The 12,365-nt window shown below is 36.9% G+C and overlaps 2 protein-coding genes across 2 annotated transcripts; one reads left to right on the top strand and one right to left on the bottom strand.

The window, feature by feature from the left end:
* Window positions 1–1,289: 1,289 nt before the first annotated feature.
* Window positions 1,290–3,269, top strand: LOC143589216 (putative alkaline/neutral invertase B). Its single transcript, XM_077070044.1, has 4 exons — window positions 1,290–1,580; window positions 1,713–2,144; window positions 2,300–2,858; window positions 2,974–3,269. Exons 1-4 carry the CDS (start codon window positions 1,383–1,385, stop codon window positions 3,267–3,269), a joined length of 1,485 nt encoding a protein of 494 aa, XP_076926159.1. The 5' UTR covers window positions 1,290–1,382.
* A 1,866-nt stretch (window positions 3,270–5,135) lies between these two features.
* On the bottom strand, window positions 5,136–10,595 carry LOC143589208 (uncharacterized). Its single transcript, XM_077070039.1, has 5 exons — window positions 10,233–10,595; window positions 8,261–8,557; window positions 7,636–7,851; window positions 6,948–7,076; window positions 5,136–5,579 (listed from the first exon to the last, which is right to left on the bottom strand). Exons 1-5 carry the CDS (start codon window positions 10,464–10,466, stop codon window positions 5,370–5,372), a joined length of 1,086 nt encoding a protein of 361 aa, XP_076926154.1. The 5' UTR covers window positions 10,467–10,595; the 3' UTR covers window positions 5,136–5,369.
* Between the last annotated feature and the right edge of the window lie 1,770 nt (window positions 10,596–12,365).

Here is a 12,365-nt window from a genome sequence, read left to right as displayed (position 1 = left end):
CACTTGCCCCGTCTCGGGTAACCGGCGTAGTGTTCGTAAAATTTACTGCACTTGCCCCGGTTTGAGTAACCGGGGTAGTGTTCGTAAAATTTGTGTGCTCGCCGGTGTTCCTCCCAGTAGCTGGGGTTGTGGTTACCGGGATTTCGTGGTTACTCCCTGGCCTGGGGACCTGAGTAACGTTAACCATCTTTTCGGAGGTTTTGAAAAAAAATGAGAATTAGTTCTAGCTTTTATGCACGGATGGCGCCAATGAAGAAACACTAATAGACCCCGGGCAGATTACGGATAATCTGGGGGTTAAATAGATGTTTCCCACGAGGGGTTAGGTCCGGCAAAGATGGTTCTTCTGATGACCTGCAAAACAGACACCGTGAGCTCGTCACTGAGAAGGGGGGGTACCTCCTTGTGACCACCCTCCGGCGTGAGAATCAGACTAGATTGCTCTTGAATATAAGTGTATATTAAGAGATTGCTAGAAAAGATAAGATGTGATAAGGTAATGTAATGTGTCCATACCATTCCAAGGTGTTGGAGTATTTATAGCCGAAGGTAGGTTTCCAAGCAGGTACAGCCGGCTGAATAGTATTCCTGTTCTGCCAACTGTGGGCTACGCACGTGCCATGCTGGTGGTTGGTGGGTAGGCAGCGGCTGATAGTGACCAGGCCGGCTGTGTACTATTCCTGTTCCACCAACTGCAGGCTACGCACGTCCTCCGACAGGTTGGTGAGTACGCAGCGGCTGATAGTGACATACAGTACAAGAGCGTGCTGCTCGTCATACTGTTGTCAGTGAGCTGTCGTATCTTTGGTCAGATCTTTTGTCCATACCTCGTCAGGTACAGTACAAAAGATCCTCCAGTATCGTACGGACTGGCTCATTTGTGCGGGAGTGTCCCCGGCTTTGTGCGGGAGTGTTCCCGGCTTTGTGCGGGAGTGTTCCCGGCTTGCTCACTCCTTCTTCAGGTGACATTACTGAATTATTTAAGAGTTAAGTGCCTTGTGCGTGTAGCCTTGCTGCGCGGGTAGCCTTCCCTGATGGCTAGTATCCGTTGCTACGGGAACAGGCGGAGTACGTCGACCATTGGGAGGCTTTTCCTGCGGGAACAGCTTGCGTACTGCGCGTAAGGACGTCACGTCTCTGAGCATGGTGGGTCCTGCGGATCCAGTTGGTTTCTGCGCAGACGTCTCTTCAAGGTGAGTTGCGAGTTTAGCCTTTGCGCAGACGTCCCTCTTTGAGGTGAGTCTTGCGGGTCCAACTGGGCTCTGCTGGGACCTACCTCTTCACCTAGACAGCTGAACTTGGAGAGACAGAGATCGTTGGATGAGAAGTCACTTGTCGAGGCATCACCCCGTCACCCTTCATTAGCAGAAAATGGCCGACACATGGATTTTGAGACTATTTTTTCACCAAGTAAAAGATTATCCTTCAATTCCTCTAATGGCCATCATGGGCTTGAACCACACCCGATGTTTGTTGAGGCGTGGGAATCATTAAGGAAGACAATGGTGTATTTTCGTGGTCAACCAGTTGGGACTATTGCAGCACTCGATAGTTCTGATGAAAAATTAAATTACGACCAGGTACACGCTTTATACTAACAACTTGTTACAATCTTGCACCATGCTAAAACCAAAGGCGCCTCATTACATGTTTTTGGAAATACAAAGTTCCTATTTAAATTTATCCAGGTTACTAATTTTGCATATATATAGGTATTTGTGAGAGATTTCGTTCCAAGTGCCTTAGCTTTCCTAATTAATGGTGAACCAGAAATTGTGAAGATCTTTATTCTAAAGACTCTCCGGCTCCAATCATGGGAGAAGAAAATCGACCGGTTCCAACTAGGGGAGGGTGTGATGCCAGCTAGTTTTAAAGTGCTTCATGATCCTGTTCGTGATACGGAAACTATAATGGCTGATTTTGGTGAGAGTGCAATAGGGCGAGTTGCTCCTGTTGATTCAGGATTTTGGTGGATCATACTGCTTCGGGCGTATACAAAGTCAACTGGTGACACTTCACTAGCTGAAATGCCTGACTGCCAGAAGGGTATACGGTTGATACTCGCGCTATGCCTTTCTGAGGGATTCGACACATTCCCGACTCTGCTGTGTGCTGATGGATGCTCTATGATCGATAGGAGAATGGTGCGTATTCCTCATTTCTCTACATATATAGATTCATACAGAAATCAATGCTCGGGTAAAATACAATAAAAAAAATTAGAAATTTGAATTTTATAGACAAACATTGGGCGTGTATTCGTATTGGAAATGAAATATATAATGAATTAATCATGCAGGGTGTGTATGGATATCCTATAGAAATACAAGCTCTTTCTTTCATGGCATTAAGATGTGCTTTAGTTTTACTGAAACAAGATGCTCAAGGGAAAGAACTCGTTGACACAATCGTGAAACGTCTTCATGCGTTAAGCTTTCACATGCGAAGCTACTTTTGGTTAGACTTGAAACACCTAAATGACATATACTGGTACAAAACAGAAGAGTACTCGCATACAGCGGTCAACAAGTTTAATGTGATTCCCGACTCACTCCCCGAATGGGTTTTTGACTTTATGCCAACTCACGGGGGGTACTTCCTTGGAAACGTGGGGCCCTCGAATATGGACTTCCGTTGGTTTTGTTTGGGAAACCGCGTTGCCATTCTTTCGTCTTTGGCCACGCCTGAACAGTCAATGGCCATTATGGATCTTATAGAATCGAGATGGGAAGAGTTGGTTGGAGATATGCCCGTGAAGGTTTGTTATCCTGCCATAGAAGGCCATGACTGGAGGATTATTACTGGATGCGATCCGAAGAACACAAGATGGAGTTACCACAATGGAGGATCGTGGCCAGGTACATTGTATTCTCTCGTGTCTGTTCACCAGAAAAGTGATAAATTCGGCCCGTTTACTTAAAATGTCTATATTCGACTCGTACTAAAATGATACATTTGTTATATGTGGTGCAGTGCTATTATGGCTGCTTACAGCTGCATGTATCAAGGTGGGACGGCCCCAAATTGCGAGGAGGGCAATCGAGGTGGCAGAACTCAGGCTTGCAAAGGACGGGTGGCCGGAATATTACGATGGAAAGAGAGGGCGATACGTCGGAAAACAGGCGCGTAAGCATCAGACGTGGTCGGTTGCAGGGTATCTAGTTGCTAAAATGATGCTAGAGGATCCTTCCCATTTAGGTATGATCTCACTCGAGGAAGACAGACAGATGCAACCTGTCATCAAAAGATCAGCTTCATGGAGTTTCTGATCTTATTAATTAATATAGATTTTAATTAATTAGTTGATTCTGTTTTTAGTTGGTTTGTAGAAAGATGCAGCTAGCAGAATATTGTAGTTTCTTTTAGATTCTTGTTGCAAGAATAATTTGCTTATAGCATGGATTTACAAGTTATGATAAAATGAAACCAATGCATCCACTAATCTTTTGTTTTAATTCTAATATCTTAATTAATCCAAGTATAACTATGGCCAGTCTAATTTGGATTAATGAAGAACATGAAAATAATTAACAAAAAATAATTTTGATGATAGGTGCATATTGTTTTTCTTCATATCATACCAACAGATATATGCATTGTCCTCATGAGAGAAAAATCTAATAACATGAAACAATATCAATGGAAACTGATATTCCTATATATTAATACAAATACATAAATAAAGCTATAATCTTTGTAATAATTTTATTCTACTAACACAAGCGAGTTTCACACCCATCACATGCAAAGTTGTTGTTCGTCCGTCACACATGACTTGTACACATATTATGTGATTTTGAGTAGTTGTGCACTACAAACACAAACAATCATCATGTGTTGTGCATTCATCCTATTTTATGTGTATAGAGTAAGTAGTTCACATTAACCAAGATGAGTGTATATGTAGTTATACATTCATGTATATACCCTTATTTTTAGATTAAATCAATAGATAGTTTGGTAATTTTGTTAGTAGTGAACCACAGTTGGTTTAATTATGAATATATATCTAGCGCAAGTGTATTGCTTTTGTGTCGGTGGTTATCCAACTATTTTGGAGGCTTAAAACGTAAGATAAATCGGGGCCTTTATCAAAAGTTAGAGAGATGAAATTACATAATTTATAAGCTCAATTTCAGTTACATGGTTTAAAATTTAAATATTATTTTCTACATATATATAGATATTAAACTTTTTACAAAAGAGCCTTATTTTTTCTGGAGGCCGATCAAGCCATAGCTTTACCAAATATTACAAAAATTAGTTTATGAAAGTTATATCTTGGATTTGATGTCTCACTTAGTAAGGTTTATAACATATTTTAGTATGACTATAAAGTTACGAGAGATGTTATAGTTTAAGTATGGTGTTATTAAAGGTACTTCTTATCACTTGTCGCAGTCCCTTAAACTTTCAAATCATTTTCTTCTTTTATTCAGAGCCGGCCATAAGGGGTTGCAGGGTAGTCGACGGCCACAGGTCCGACACCCCGCTAGGCCCGAAATTATTATTATTTTTTTAAATTATATGTATTTTAATAAAAAATAATTATGTATAATCAATGTTTCAACACAATTACATAACTATTAGCTTGGTCTAGTGGCAAAGATGTATGACCTCTTACTAAGAGGTTGTGGGTTTAAGTCTTATTTGAAACATTTGTATGTTTATTTTTATACAAAAGTTTTTTACACAACTTAAATCATAACCAAGTAAGTCAATTTAAAATTAAATTGTTTAAACCCAACAAAATGTTTCTTTTACTTAAGGCCTAAAAAAAATTTCGCCTTTAACCAAAATTTTTTTCGCCGTCTTGGAACCGCCCCTGTTTTACTTAAATCTTTTTGCCCCTGTTTTACTTAAATCTTGGAACCGCCCCTTTTTGCCCCAGTCTTGAACCGGCCCGGCCTACAATATAAAAAACGATGTCATTTTAATCTTCTAACAAAAAAAAAGTTAAAAAGCCAAAGTTAACACCTAAATTTAGTTCTAGAGTTGAAACACCATTGCAGTCTTTGAAACACTGGCCTATATTCAGTTCTAGAGTTGAACTTAAATCACACTTAATACTTTTTTATTTTTCTTTATACATTTCCAACACACATAATTAGAGCTAACAATGAACACCCAAGACGTAAAATGTAATATGAAGAAATCCATATCCTTTTTTGAATAATGTAATCGTTAAAACACCGAGTCATTACAATTAACTTATACATAAAACCATCAAATGACACTTTACTTTCCTTCTCTTAGTCTCCCATGATAAATTACATGAACCAACTAACGCATTCATTATCATCGTATATGGTGTTATTTCTGGATCCTGATGTGAAACTAAGTAGTACATTAAGATAACCGCACGCCTTTTACATGGAAGACGGCTGCAAGAGTGTGGAAGCGGATGTGAGTGGCTCGTGAACAACCGAGTTTGTCGAAACTGAGATCGGGTTTCCTTCTAGTTGGAGCATAATACTTCCTAGGACTTCTGTCAGTATCTTCTTGAACTCCTCTTCTTTAACCGCCTTTCCATCATCCACGTCAAACATCTTGCACGATTCACTTATAACCGCGTCCATCTACACACGTATTCATCCAAATATACACGCATTAGTAAATATTTAAAATGCCTCAATGGGCAAATGCGTAATTACAAAGTTTTCTAACTTCAATTTGTTTATTTAGTAATCAGGGTTGCGGACTTCTAACATGACACAAACCTAATACAAAATTTGTGAGACTGGGTCTAGTCTAGACAGATTTGGATAATTTTTTACCAGCGGACGCGTTTAGCTAAATAGGCCGTGTTCGTGTGAACCCGGCTGGTTTGAGGCATTTATTTTATTTTAAACATGGGTTTTATGCAATAACTAAACTATTTTCTTATCTTTTATACCAAAATTTTAGAAGTTCAGAAATAAGTTGGCATAGTTTAAACATAAATGTTTCAAAAAAAATATAAATTATATGTAACTTTAGAACTTTAAAGTAACATAAAAATTTAATAGTTTTCTTTCTCTAGTTAAATGTCTCTAATTGTCGTCAACCCTCAAACACATCATGTATTCGAGTTCATGCATGTGACACTAGTTTCGCGCATATGTCAACTACGGCCAGCCTACTCATGAACACGAACCATTTAGGAACTCTTAAGTAATGAATTAATTTAAGTTATGTTCTTGTTATGAACTTATGGTTATTAAAGATGGTGTTGCATCTTGCTATCTTATGAGTTAAAGAAGTTTTTTTCTAATAAATAAGTTATGTTTTATTTATAAACTAACATTAAAAAGAACACATTAATAAATTCTTAGTAAGATAGTAATAACTAACAAAAACAATATTGAATAAAATAACTATCTTTGTATTGGATTAAAAAATATTGAATCTATGAAAAAAAAAAGCTAGTTTTTATAAAAATTATATAAGAAAGTGTGATGATGTAAACATGACACAACACTTTCTTTTAATATAACAAAAAAACAAAATGTTGTTATTAAAAGAAAGTTTGCATCTCGTTTCGTTTACATTATCAAATTTTGTATCGAAATTTTGTGAAGACTAACATTTTGATGCATAAATTCAATATCCGTTAATCCAAAACAAAGATTGTTATTTTGCTTTTGTTAGTAATTAACATCTCACCAACTATTCGCTAAAGAATTTATTTAACCTACTCATAAAAATGTTTAGTTTTTATAAATTAAAATTACTTTTTTACAAGAAAATTAACTTATTAATTATTTTAATAGCCTAACCAATAACCACACACAACACCATCTTTTAATAATTTGTAATCATGAGAAACAAAAAGAAATTTTTTTATTTTTTATTTATATATTTTTATCAGGTTAATCCTATTTTTGAAACGAAGATTTAATGTATATATAAACTCTCAAATTGTTTTATTCAACAAGTTATAGTATTACTTAAATTTAACAGAATACCTGATAAACAGCACCGATTGGTGGCAACCCAGCTGAAGAGGCCAGTTGATCAAGCGCGAGTCGTACACAATTCTTGGAGATTCTCCCATGGGGATCTTTTGGCAAAGACTTCACTGCTGTATCTAGAGTCTAGATTGCACATTTATGCAGTTACAACAAATTAAATGATAAGCCACTTTAAAGGGATATCCAAGATAAGCTTGACATGTTTGGTTGTGTTGAGTTGACTAGTTGACCCACTAGCTAACAAACATTTTTGTCTATATTTTATAGATCAGCAATATCATAAATGTTATTTAAAACAAACTATTTACAATCCTAATCATAATAATTTCTGAATAAAATGATTTAAGAGGTTATGGAAGGCCTTAAGCATTATTATTTTTTTATTAAATTGAGAAATAAGTTACTTACAATCCTAATCTACCACAAGCGCTTGTTATAATTACAAGAAAACACTCAAAACCTTGACTAAATACGATTTAGGAGGTTTTGCGCATTTTAATAGCTTTCATCATGTATGGCCAAAAATGTCTATATTTAACATGTTCGACATTAAACACGCAAAGTAACCCGTTCATTAATTAATTTATTAAAAGCTAGTATAGCACTGGAAAAAGAAGACTGTATGGTGAAAGCTTCAAAATAATAATAAGTTTTATAAAAAGAAAGCAGACATAATTGTAACCTTTTCCAGCTCAAACTTGTTGGATAGCAGTCTCCTGATGCCGGTTCCATCAAAGGTGTTCTCACTGTGAGCAACAATAACAGGCTGGTCCTTGAGCCGCGGAGCCACGTTCTCGGCTACCTTTTTAAACTCAACTAAGAACGTCTCTTGAGAAACCGGCTGGTCTTGACCAACACCACATGATTCTAGTGCTGGTGCTATAATGTTGCTCGTAACCTGAACCAAGAAAATGTTTCAGCGCCTAGAATTATGTTAAAACTTACAAGTGGAAAGATGGTTTGTGGGTCGGGTTATGAGTCAAAGACTCAATACAAAAGACTCGCACCATGTCTTTTGTTGTAAATAGATTTGAACCAATTTACAACCTCTTAAACCTGTCTTGACATAGTTACATAATGTGACATGTTCAGGTTACACTAATTCAGACGTCCCCAGGTTTAGAGTTAATGTCTATGACACAAACAGGTCATGTTTGGGTTTAACAAGTTATCTCGCGTACGCGACACGATTAACACCCCTAAAAAAACACAACCGAAATCAACTCATTCTCCAGTCAATGGGTCGAAATTTCCACCTTCACTGAAAACCATAAAAAAAATAATGAAAATTTTGATTAAAGAATTACCCATGAATCTAAAACCGGAGGCATCCCTTTATCTACTGTAAGTTTCTCAAAAGCCTTGTTAATGTAATCAGTCAGAGACCCATTCGGGATCTCGAGTTCTGAGAATATAGAGGTCATCTCGGGTTCAAAACCCGGGCCGTCAAGGAATTCCATTAAATCTTCTCCATCGATGCGTAGAATAACAATCGGGTCCCGCTTTAATCCCGCAGCCATCCCAATAAGAAAATCTGAAAGAACCTTTTTAAATTCTGTCTTGCTTACTTTCCTATCTTTACCATGAGTGAATGCACTAAGAATCTGCATCACAAGTTTTATTTTTTATATACAGAAAACATGCATACACTTGTATTGCATATATACACAAATTGAAACAATCTTTCATTACCTAAAATTAGGTTCAAGAAGGATAAAGTACAGGATATCCAGCAAATTGACAGGTTTACAAAGGCTTAAACTGCCTACCATGAACTTTAATCACAATCTTTATAAAAAAGAAATATTACGAGATTGACCATTTTGACCCGACCGCTTGTCGAAGCTAATGAGCATATATAGCATTTAACAGTGGAACATTGTACAACCAAACATCAAGTGGTTAGAACTTTGAACTAAGAACAGAAATTAACAAACTAATATAACACTAAGTTGTTTAACATTTTATTAGTGATGATGTCGCCCGAAACATTCCTCATATGTGTTAAAAGTATATAACTTTTAGGCATGCTTTATTGATCCCATCATCCTAATGTGCTTTTGACAATGAGTAATTTGTAACAAATTTGGGCCCTACTCATGTCATCAACTTCTACAGTGCTACACATCAAGATAATGGTCCACAAAAGACACAACTTAGAATATAATTTTCGGTTGATAAAGACACAAAGTGACATTGATCATATAAAACATTCAAGTACATAATTCCTATGAAATTCCTTGCTTCAAATTGAAAAAGAAAAACATTAGGAAAAGGAGGATTGTTTTAAGCCTGTCTTTTTAGTCGGTTTGTTCATGAATTTAATTATAATATAAAAGTAATTTATAGGTTTAAAGCTTTAGGATAAACCGACCACCTCAATCTTTGTGCTTTAGTGGTACATATAGTCAAGAAATGATGTAAGTTAAAGCCCACTATCAGATAAACTATAAAGTTAGCAAGAAAGAAATATTAAAAAATGCACTCTAGTAGATGGTACCAGAAGTACGATTATCTAGACAATATTGCCATTGAAGTCAAAAGGCATAATAATCTCAACCAGAACCATACAATATATTATTTATATATATGGTGTCACTTGTATTTTTGGTGTCTACATTGCACTGTTTTTCTTTAGACTAACAATCATACCCGATAATAAAAATCCCGTCAACAACATTTCACCGATATAGAACATGCAGCTTATTTCTTGTAAAACAAATATACTATCTAATAACATAAACTCAGCTAAGAGCAAGTTGATTGCACATGGTGATTATATATATATATTATGCGAATTTGACCAAACAATTTATGTATATAAATCCTTGAATCACTAACTCACAATGTGGTTCGCTTTTTGGAGCGGATGCAGAAGGTGGTCCACCGTGACTCGCAGAGCCCGAGAAATCTAGGATTTATATTTAGCAGAATAGGCTTTGCGATCCAAAAGGGAATAGCAGCGCAGCTTGTTGCTCGCTTACCCATTATACAGATGTAATTTGGTTTGTGTTAAATGTTAATAAAATTTATTGTTCGTTTTGAATGATTGATTCAGAGTCCCCACATTTACAGCTCAAAATGAATGGGGCCCTTTCCTTTTATCATCATCTTTCATAATCATTTATTTATTTTTATTGACAGGAAAACAATTAGGTGAATTATGCAGAAGAATATTATTGATATAGTTTGGATTGAAATGTATTCTTCGTGAAACAATAAGAATAATAATATGTAGGTAGGTAGGTAGTTGAGTTGAAAAAAAAAGATAAAAGGTACCTGAGCGTAAATATGATCTGAATCAGCAGAAGTTCCTTGAGCAGGCAGACCAAGAGCAGCACCGATATCAGCAACAGCAGGCTGCAACTCTTTAACAGAGAGATGGCCGTCGCAGTCACGGTCGAGGTCACGGAACTTGTGATCAACGAAGTTACTCAACACCTTATCGTTCTCAACCAACTCCATTATATCCGAACCGTCCATCACCTCCACATGATCATCCACGCTTTTCATCTTTTCCTAGCTTTTGCTTTTTTCTTTTCTTTCCAAAAAGTAAGTGTACCAGCAGGAAGCTTGTGATCTAGCAGTGGTTCTAGTTCAAACTCCTAATCCAATACTGACTTTGTTTGGCGGATGGATGGATGGATGGATGGATAGATATAAATGCTAAGGCTTTATATTATTTATCACCCCATCCATCCTTGTACACTATGGGGCCCGATTTCTCCATGTTGTATTTATTAAATTTGTATAATTGCTTTAGCTATTTCCTATTTATTTTTATTATAAAGATAAAGATGTTTAAACCATTCGTTGAACCCTTTTAATTTTCTTTCATAACGTGAACTTTCTTGTATTTAGACTATCGTATTTTTTTAAATTTGAAAAGTCATGTTGTCTCACTTTGATCAGATTATGTTGTTTTAACTGGACATACGTTGGCTTTCAGAGTTTAGGTAGGTTGTTCCTGTTTTGGCCAAAAATCGTTTTCAAGGATAATGTAACCAATTTAGTTTCTGAGGTAGGGTGCTTGAATGACAATGATGATTATATGAGTAAAAATTGGAAAGGAACACAATGATTTTGCTATAAGGAAAAACCCTTGATCAATATGAGATCGTCAGCATAACAACCTCGGGTGATGACAATCGTCTATCACCAATATAATTAGTAAACAAAGAAGTGTAGTACAAAGCAAGTTCTAAGGCAGTGATTACAAGAGAGAAATCTAAGTGTGTGTGTGTGTGTGTGTGTGTGTTACAAGTGTGTCTTTTTTGTGTCGTCCTCTATATTACTACCATAGCCTCTTTATATAGATAAGATACAAACTAATAATTAAAATTCCTATTTTCTCGTCCCTAATCAAGGCCATTACTCCACGTAGACGTTTCATGCTTGACCACGTCCTTTTTAATGACTTTGATGGCGAAATAATGGATTGGACTCGGTCATTAGCCGTTTTACCTGCTTTAATATTAATAACATAAAGAGAACAATTATTATTAATCAGCAGTAAGTATTGAGGGTCCTAGATCCTGACAAGATCCGACATACATGCTAAGGATAACTGATCCATAACATGTGGCAGGATAATATATCCACAACATCAAATTTCTGAGCCCTAACAGTTGCCCCCAAAATGGCGGTTGTGATAAGATCACATATGTCATTTTGCCTTTAAGTTCAAATCCTTGTAAAATAGGTGAGATTTGACATGTCAACCGATAAGTAAGCCAATAGGTCTGTGTCCAAGTTTTCTTTGGAGGATATCAACAATCTTATCTCTCCCCAAATCATCAAGAAGGAAGCTTCCAAGGCTAACGTTCCCTGAACCGCGAGTAGTGACTACCCGTGCCAAGTTTGGAGCCACCAAGAGAAATAAATCTTCAGGGCCTGAGGAACCTTTGGAAGCTGAGAGGCAGCTCCATGAAATGCTGACTACGGTAAGAATCCTTGATCATATTTGTTTCTGTTTATGGATCATGTATTCTTTCTGAAGATATTTTAGCTTTGTCTCACTTTATCTTTACGTGCAGGCCATGAACTCTTCTAGAAGCTATCATGAGAAGGTTGTCAAGGAGCTGGAGGAAACTCTCACCGGGATGCCGGCCATGGCTACTACCAAAGACAAGGCTGTATCCAAACTTATGAAGGAAAAGAAGCAAATACATGATCACCTGTCTGCGGTGGAGGCTCAAAACCAAGATGAGGTGAAACAAGACACAGATAAAGCCAAGATGTGGTCGGCCAAATCCATGTTGCAGGCGAGGATCAAGATAGATATTGAAGCTGGTGATCCTGCTTTTGACAAGTCAACATGGGTGATGGCTAAGTGGAGGCAGGCCCTGGTTACGTTTGGTGGGAATGAGGATGAGGCCAGTGAGAACACTGTGGCTGCAGTTGATGGGACAA

This window comes from Bidens hawaiensis, unplaced genomic scaffold (assembly GCF_021521415.1).
Source record: "Bidens hawaiensis isolate Kalapana, Puna unplaced genomic scaffold, B.hawaiensis_p1.1 tig00001578_1, whole genome shotgun sequence".
Lineage (NCBI taxonomy): Eukaryota > Viridiplantae > Streptophyta > Magnoliopsida > Asterales > Asteraceae > Bidens > Bidens hawaiensis.
Note: the sequence above shows the minus strand (reverse complement) of the source record. Positions and strands in the feature narration are given on the sequence as shown.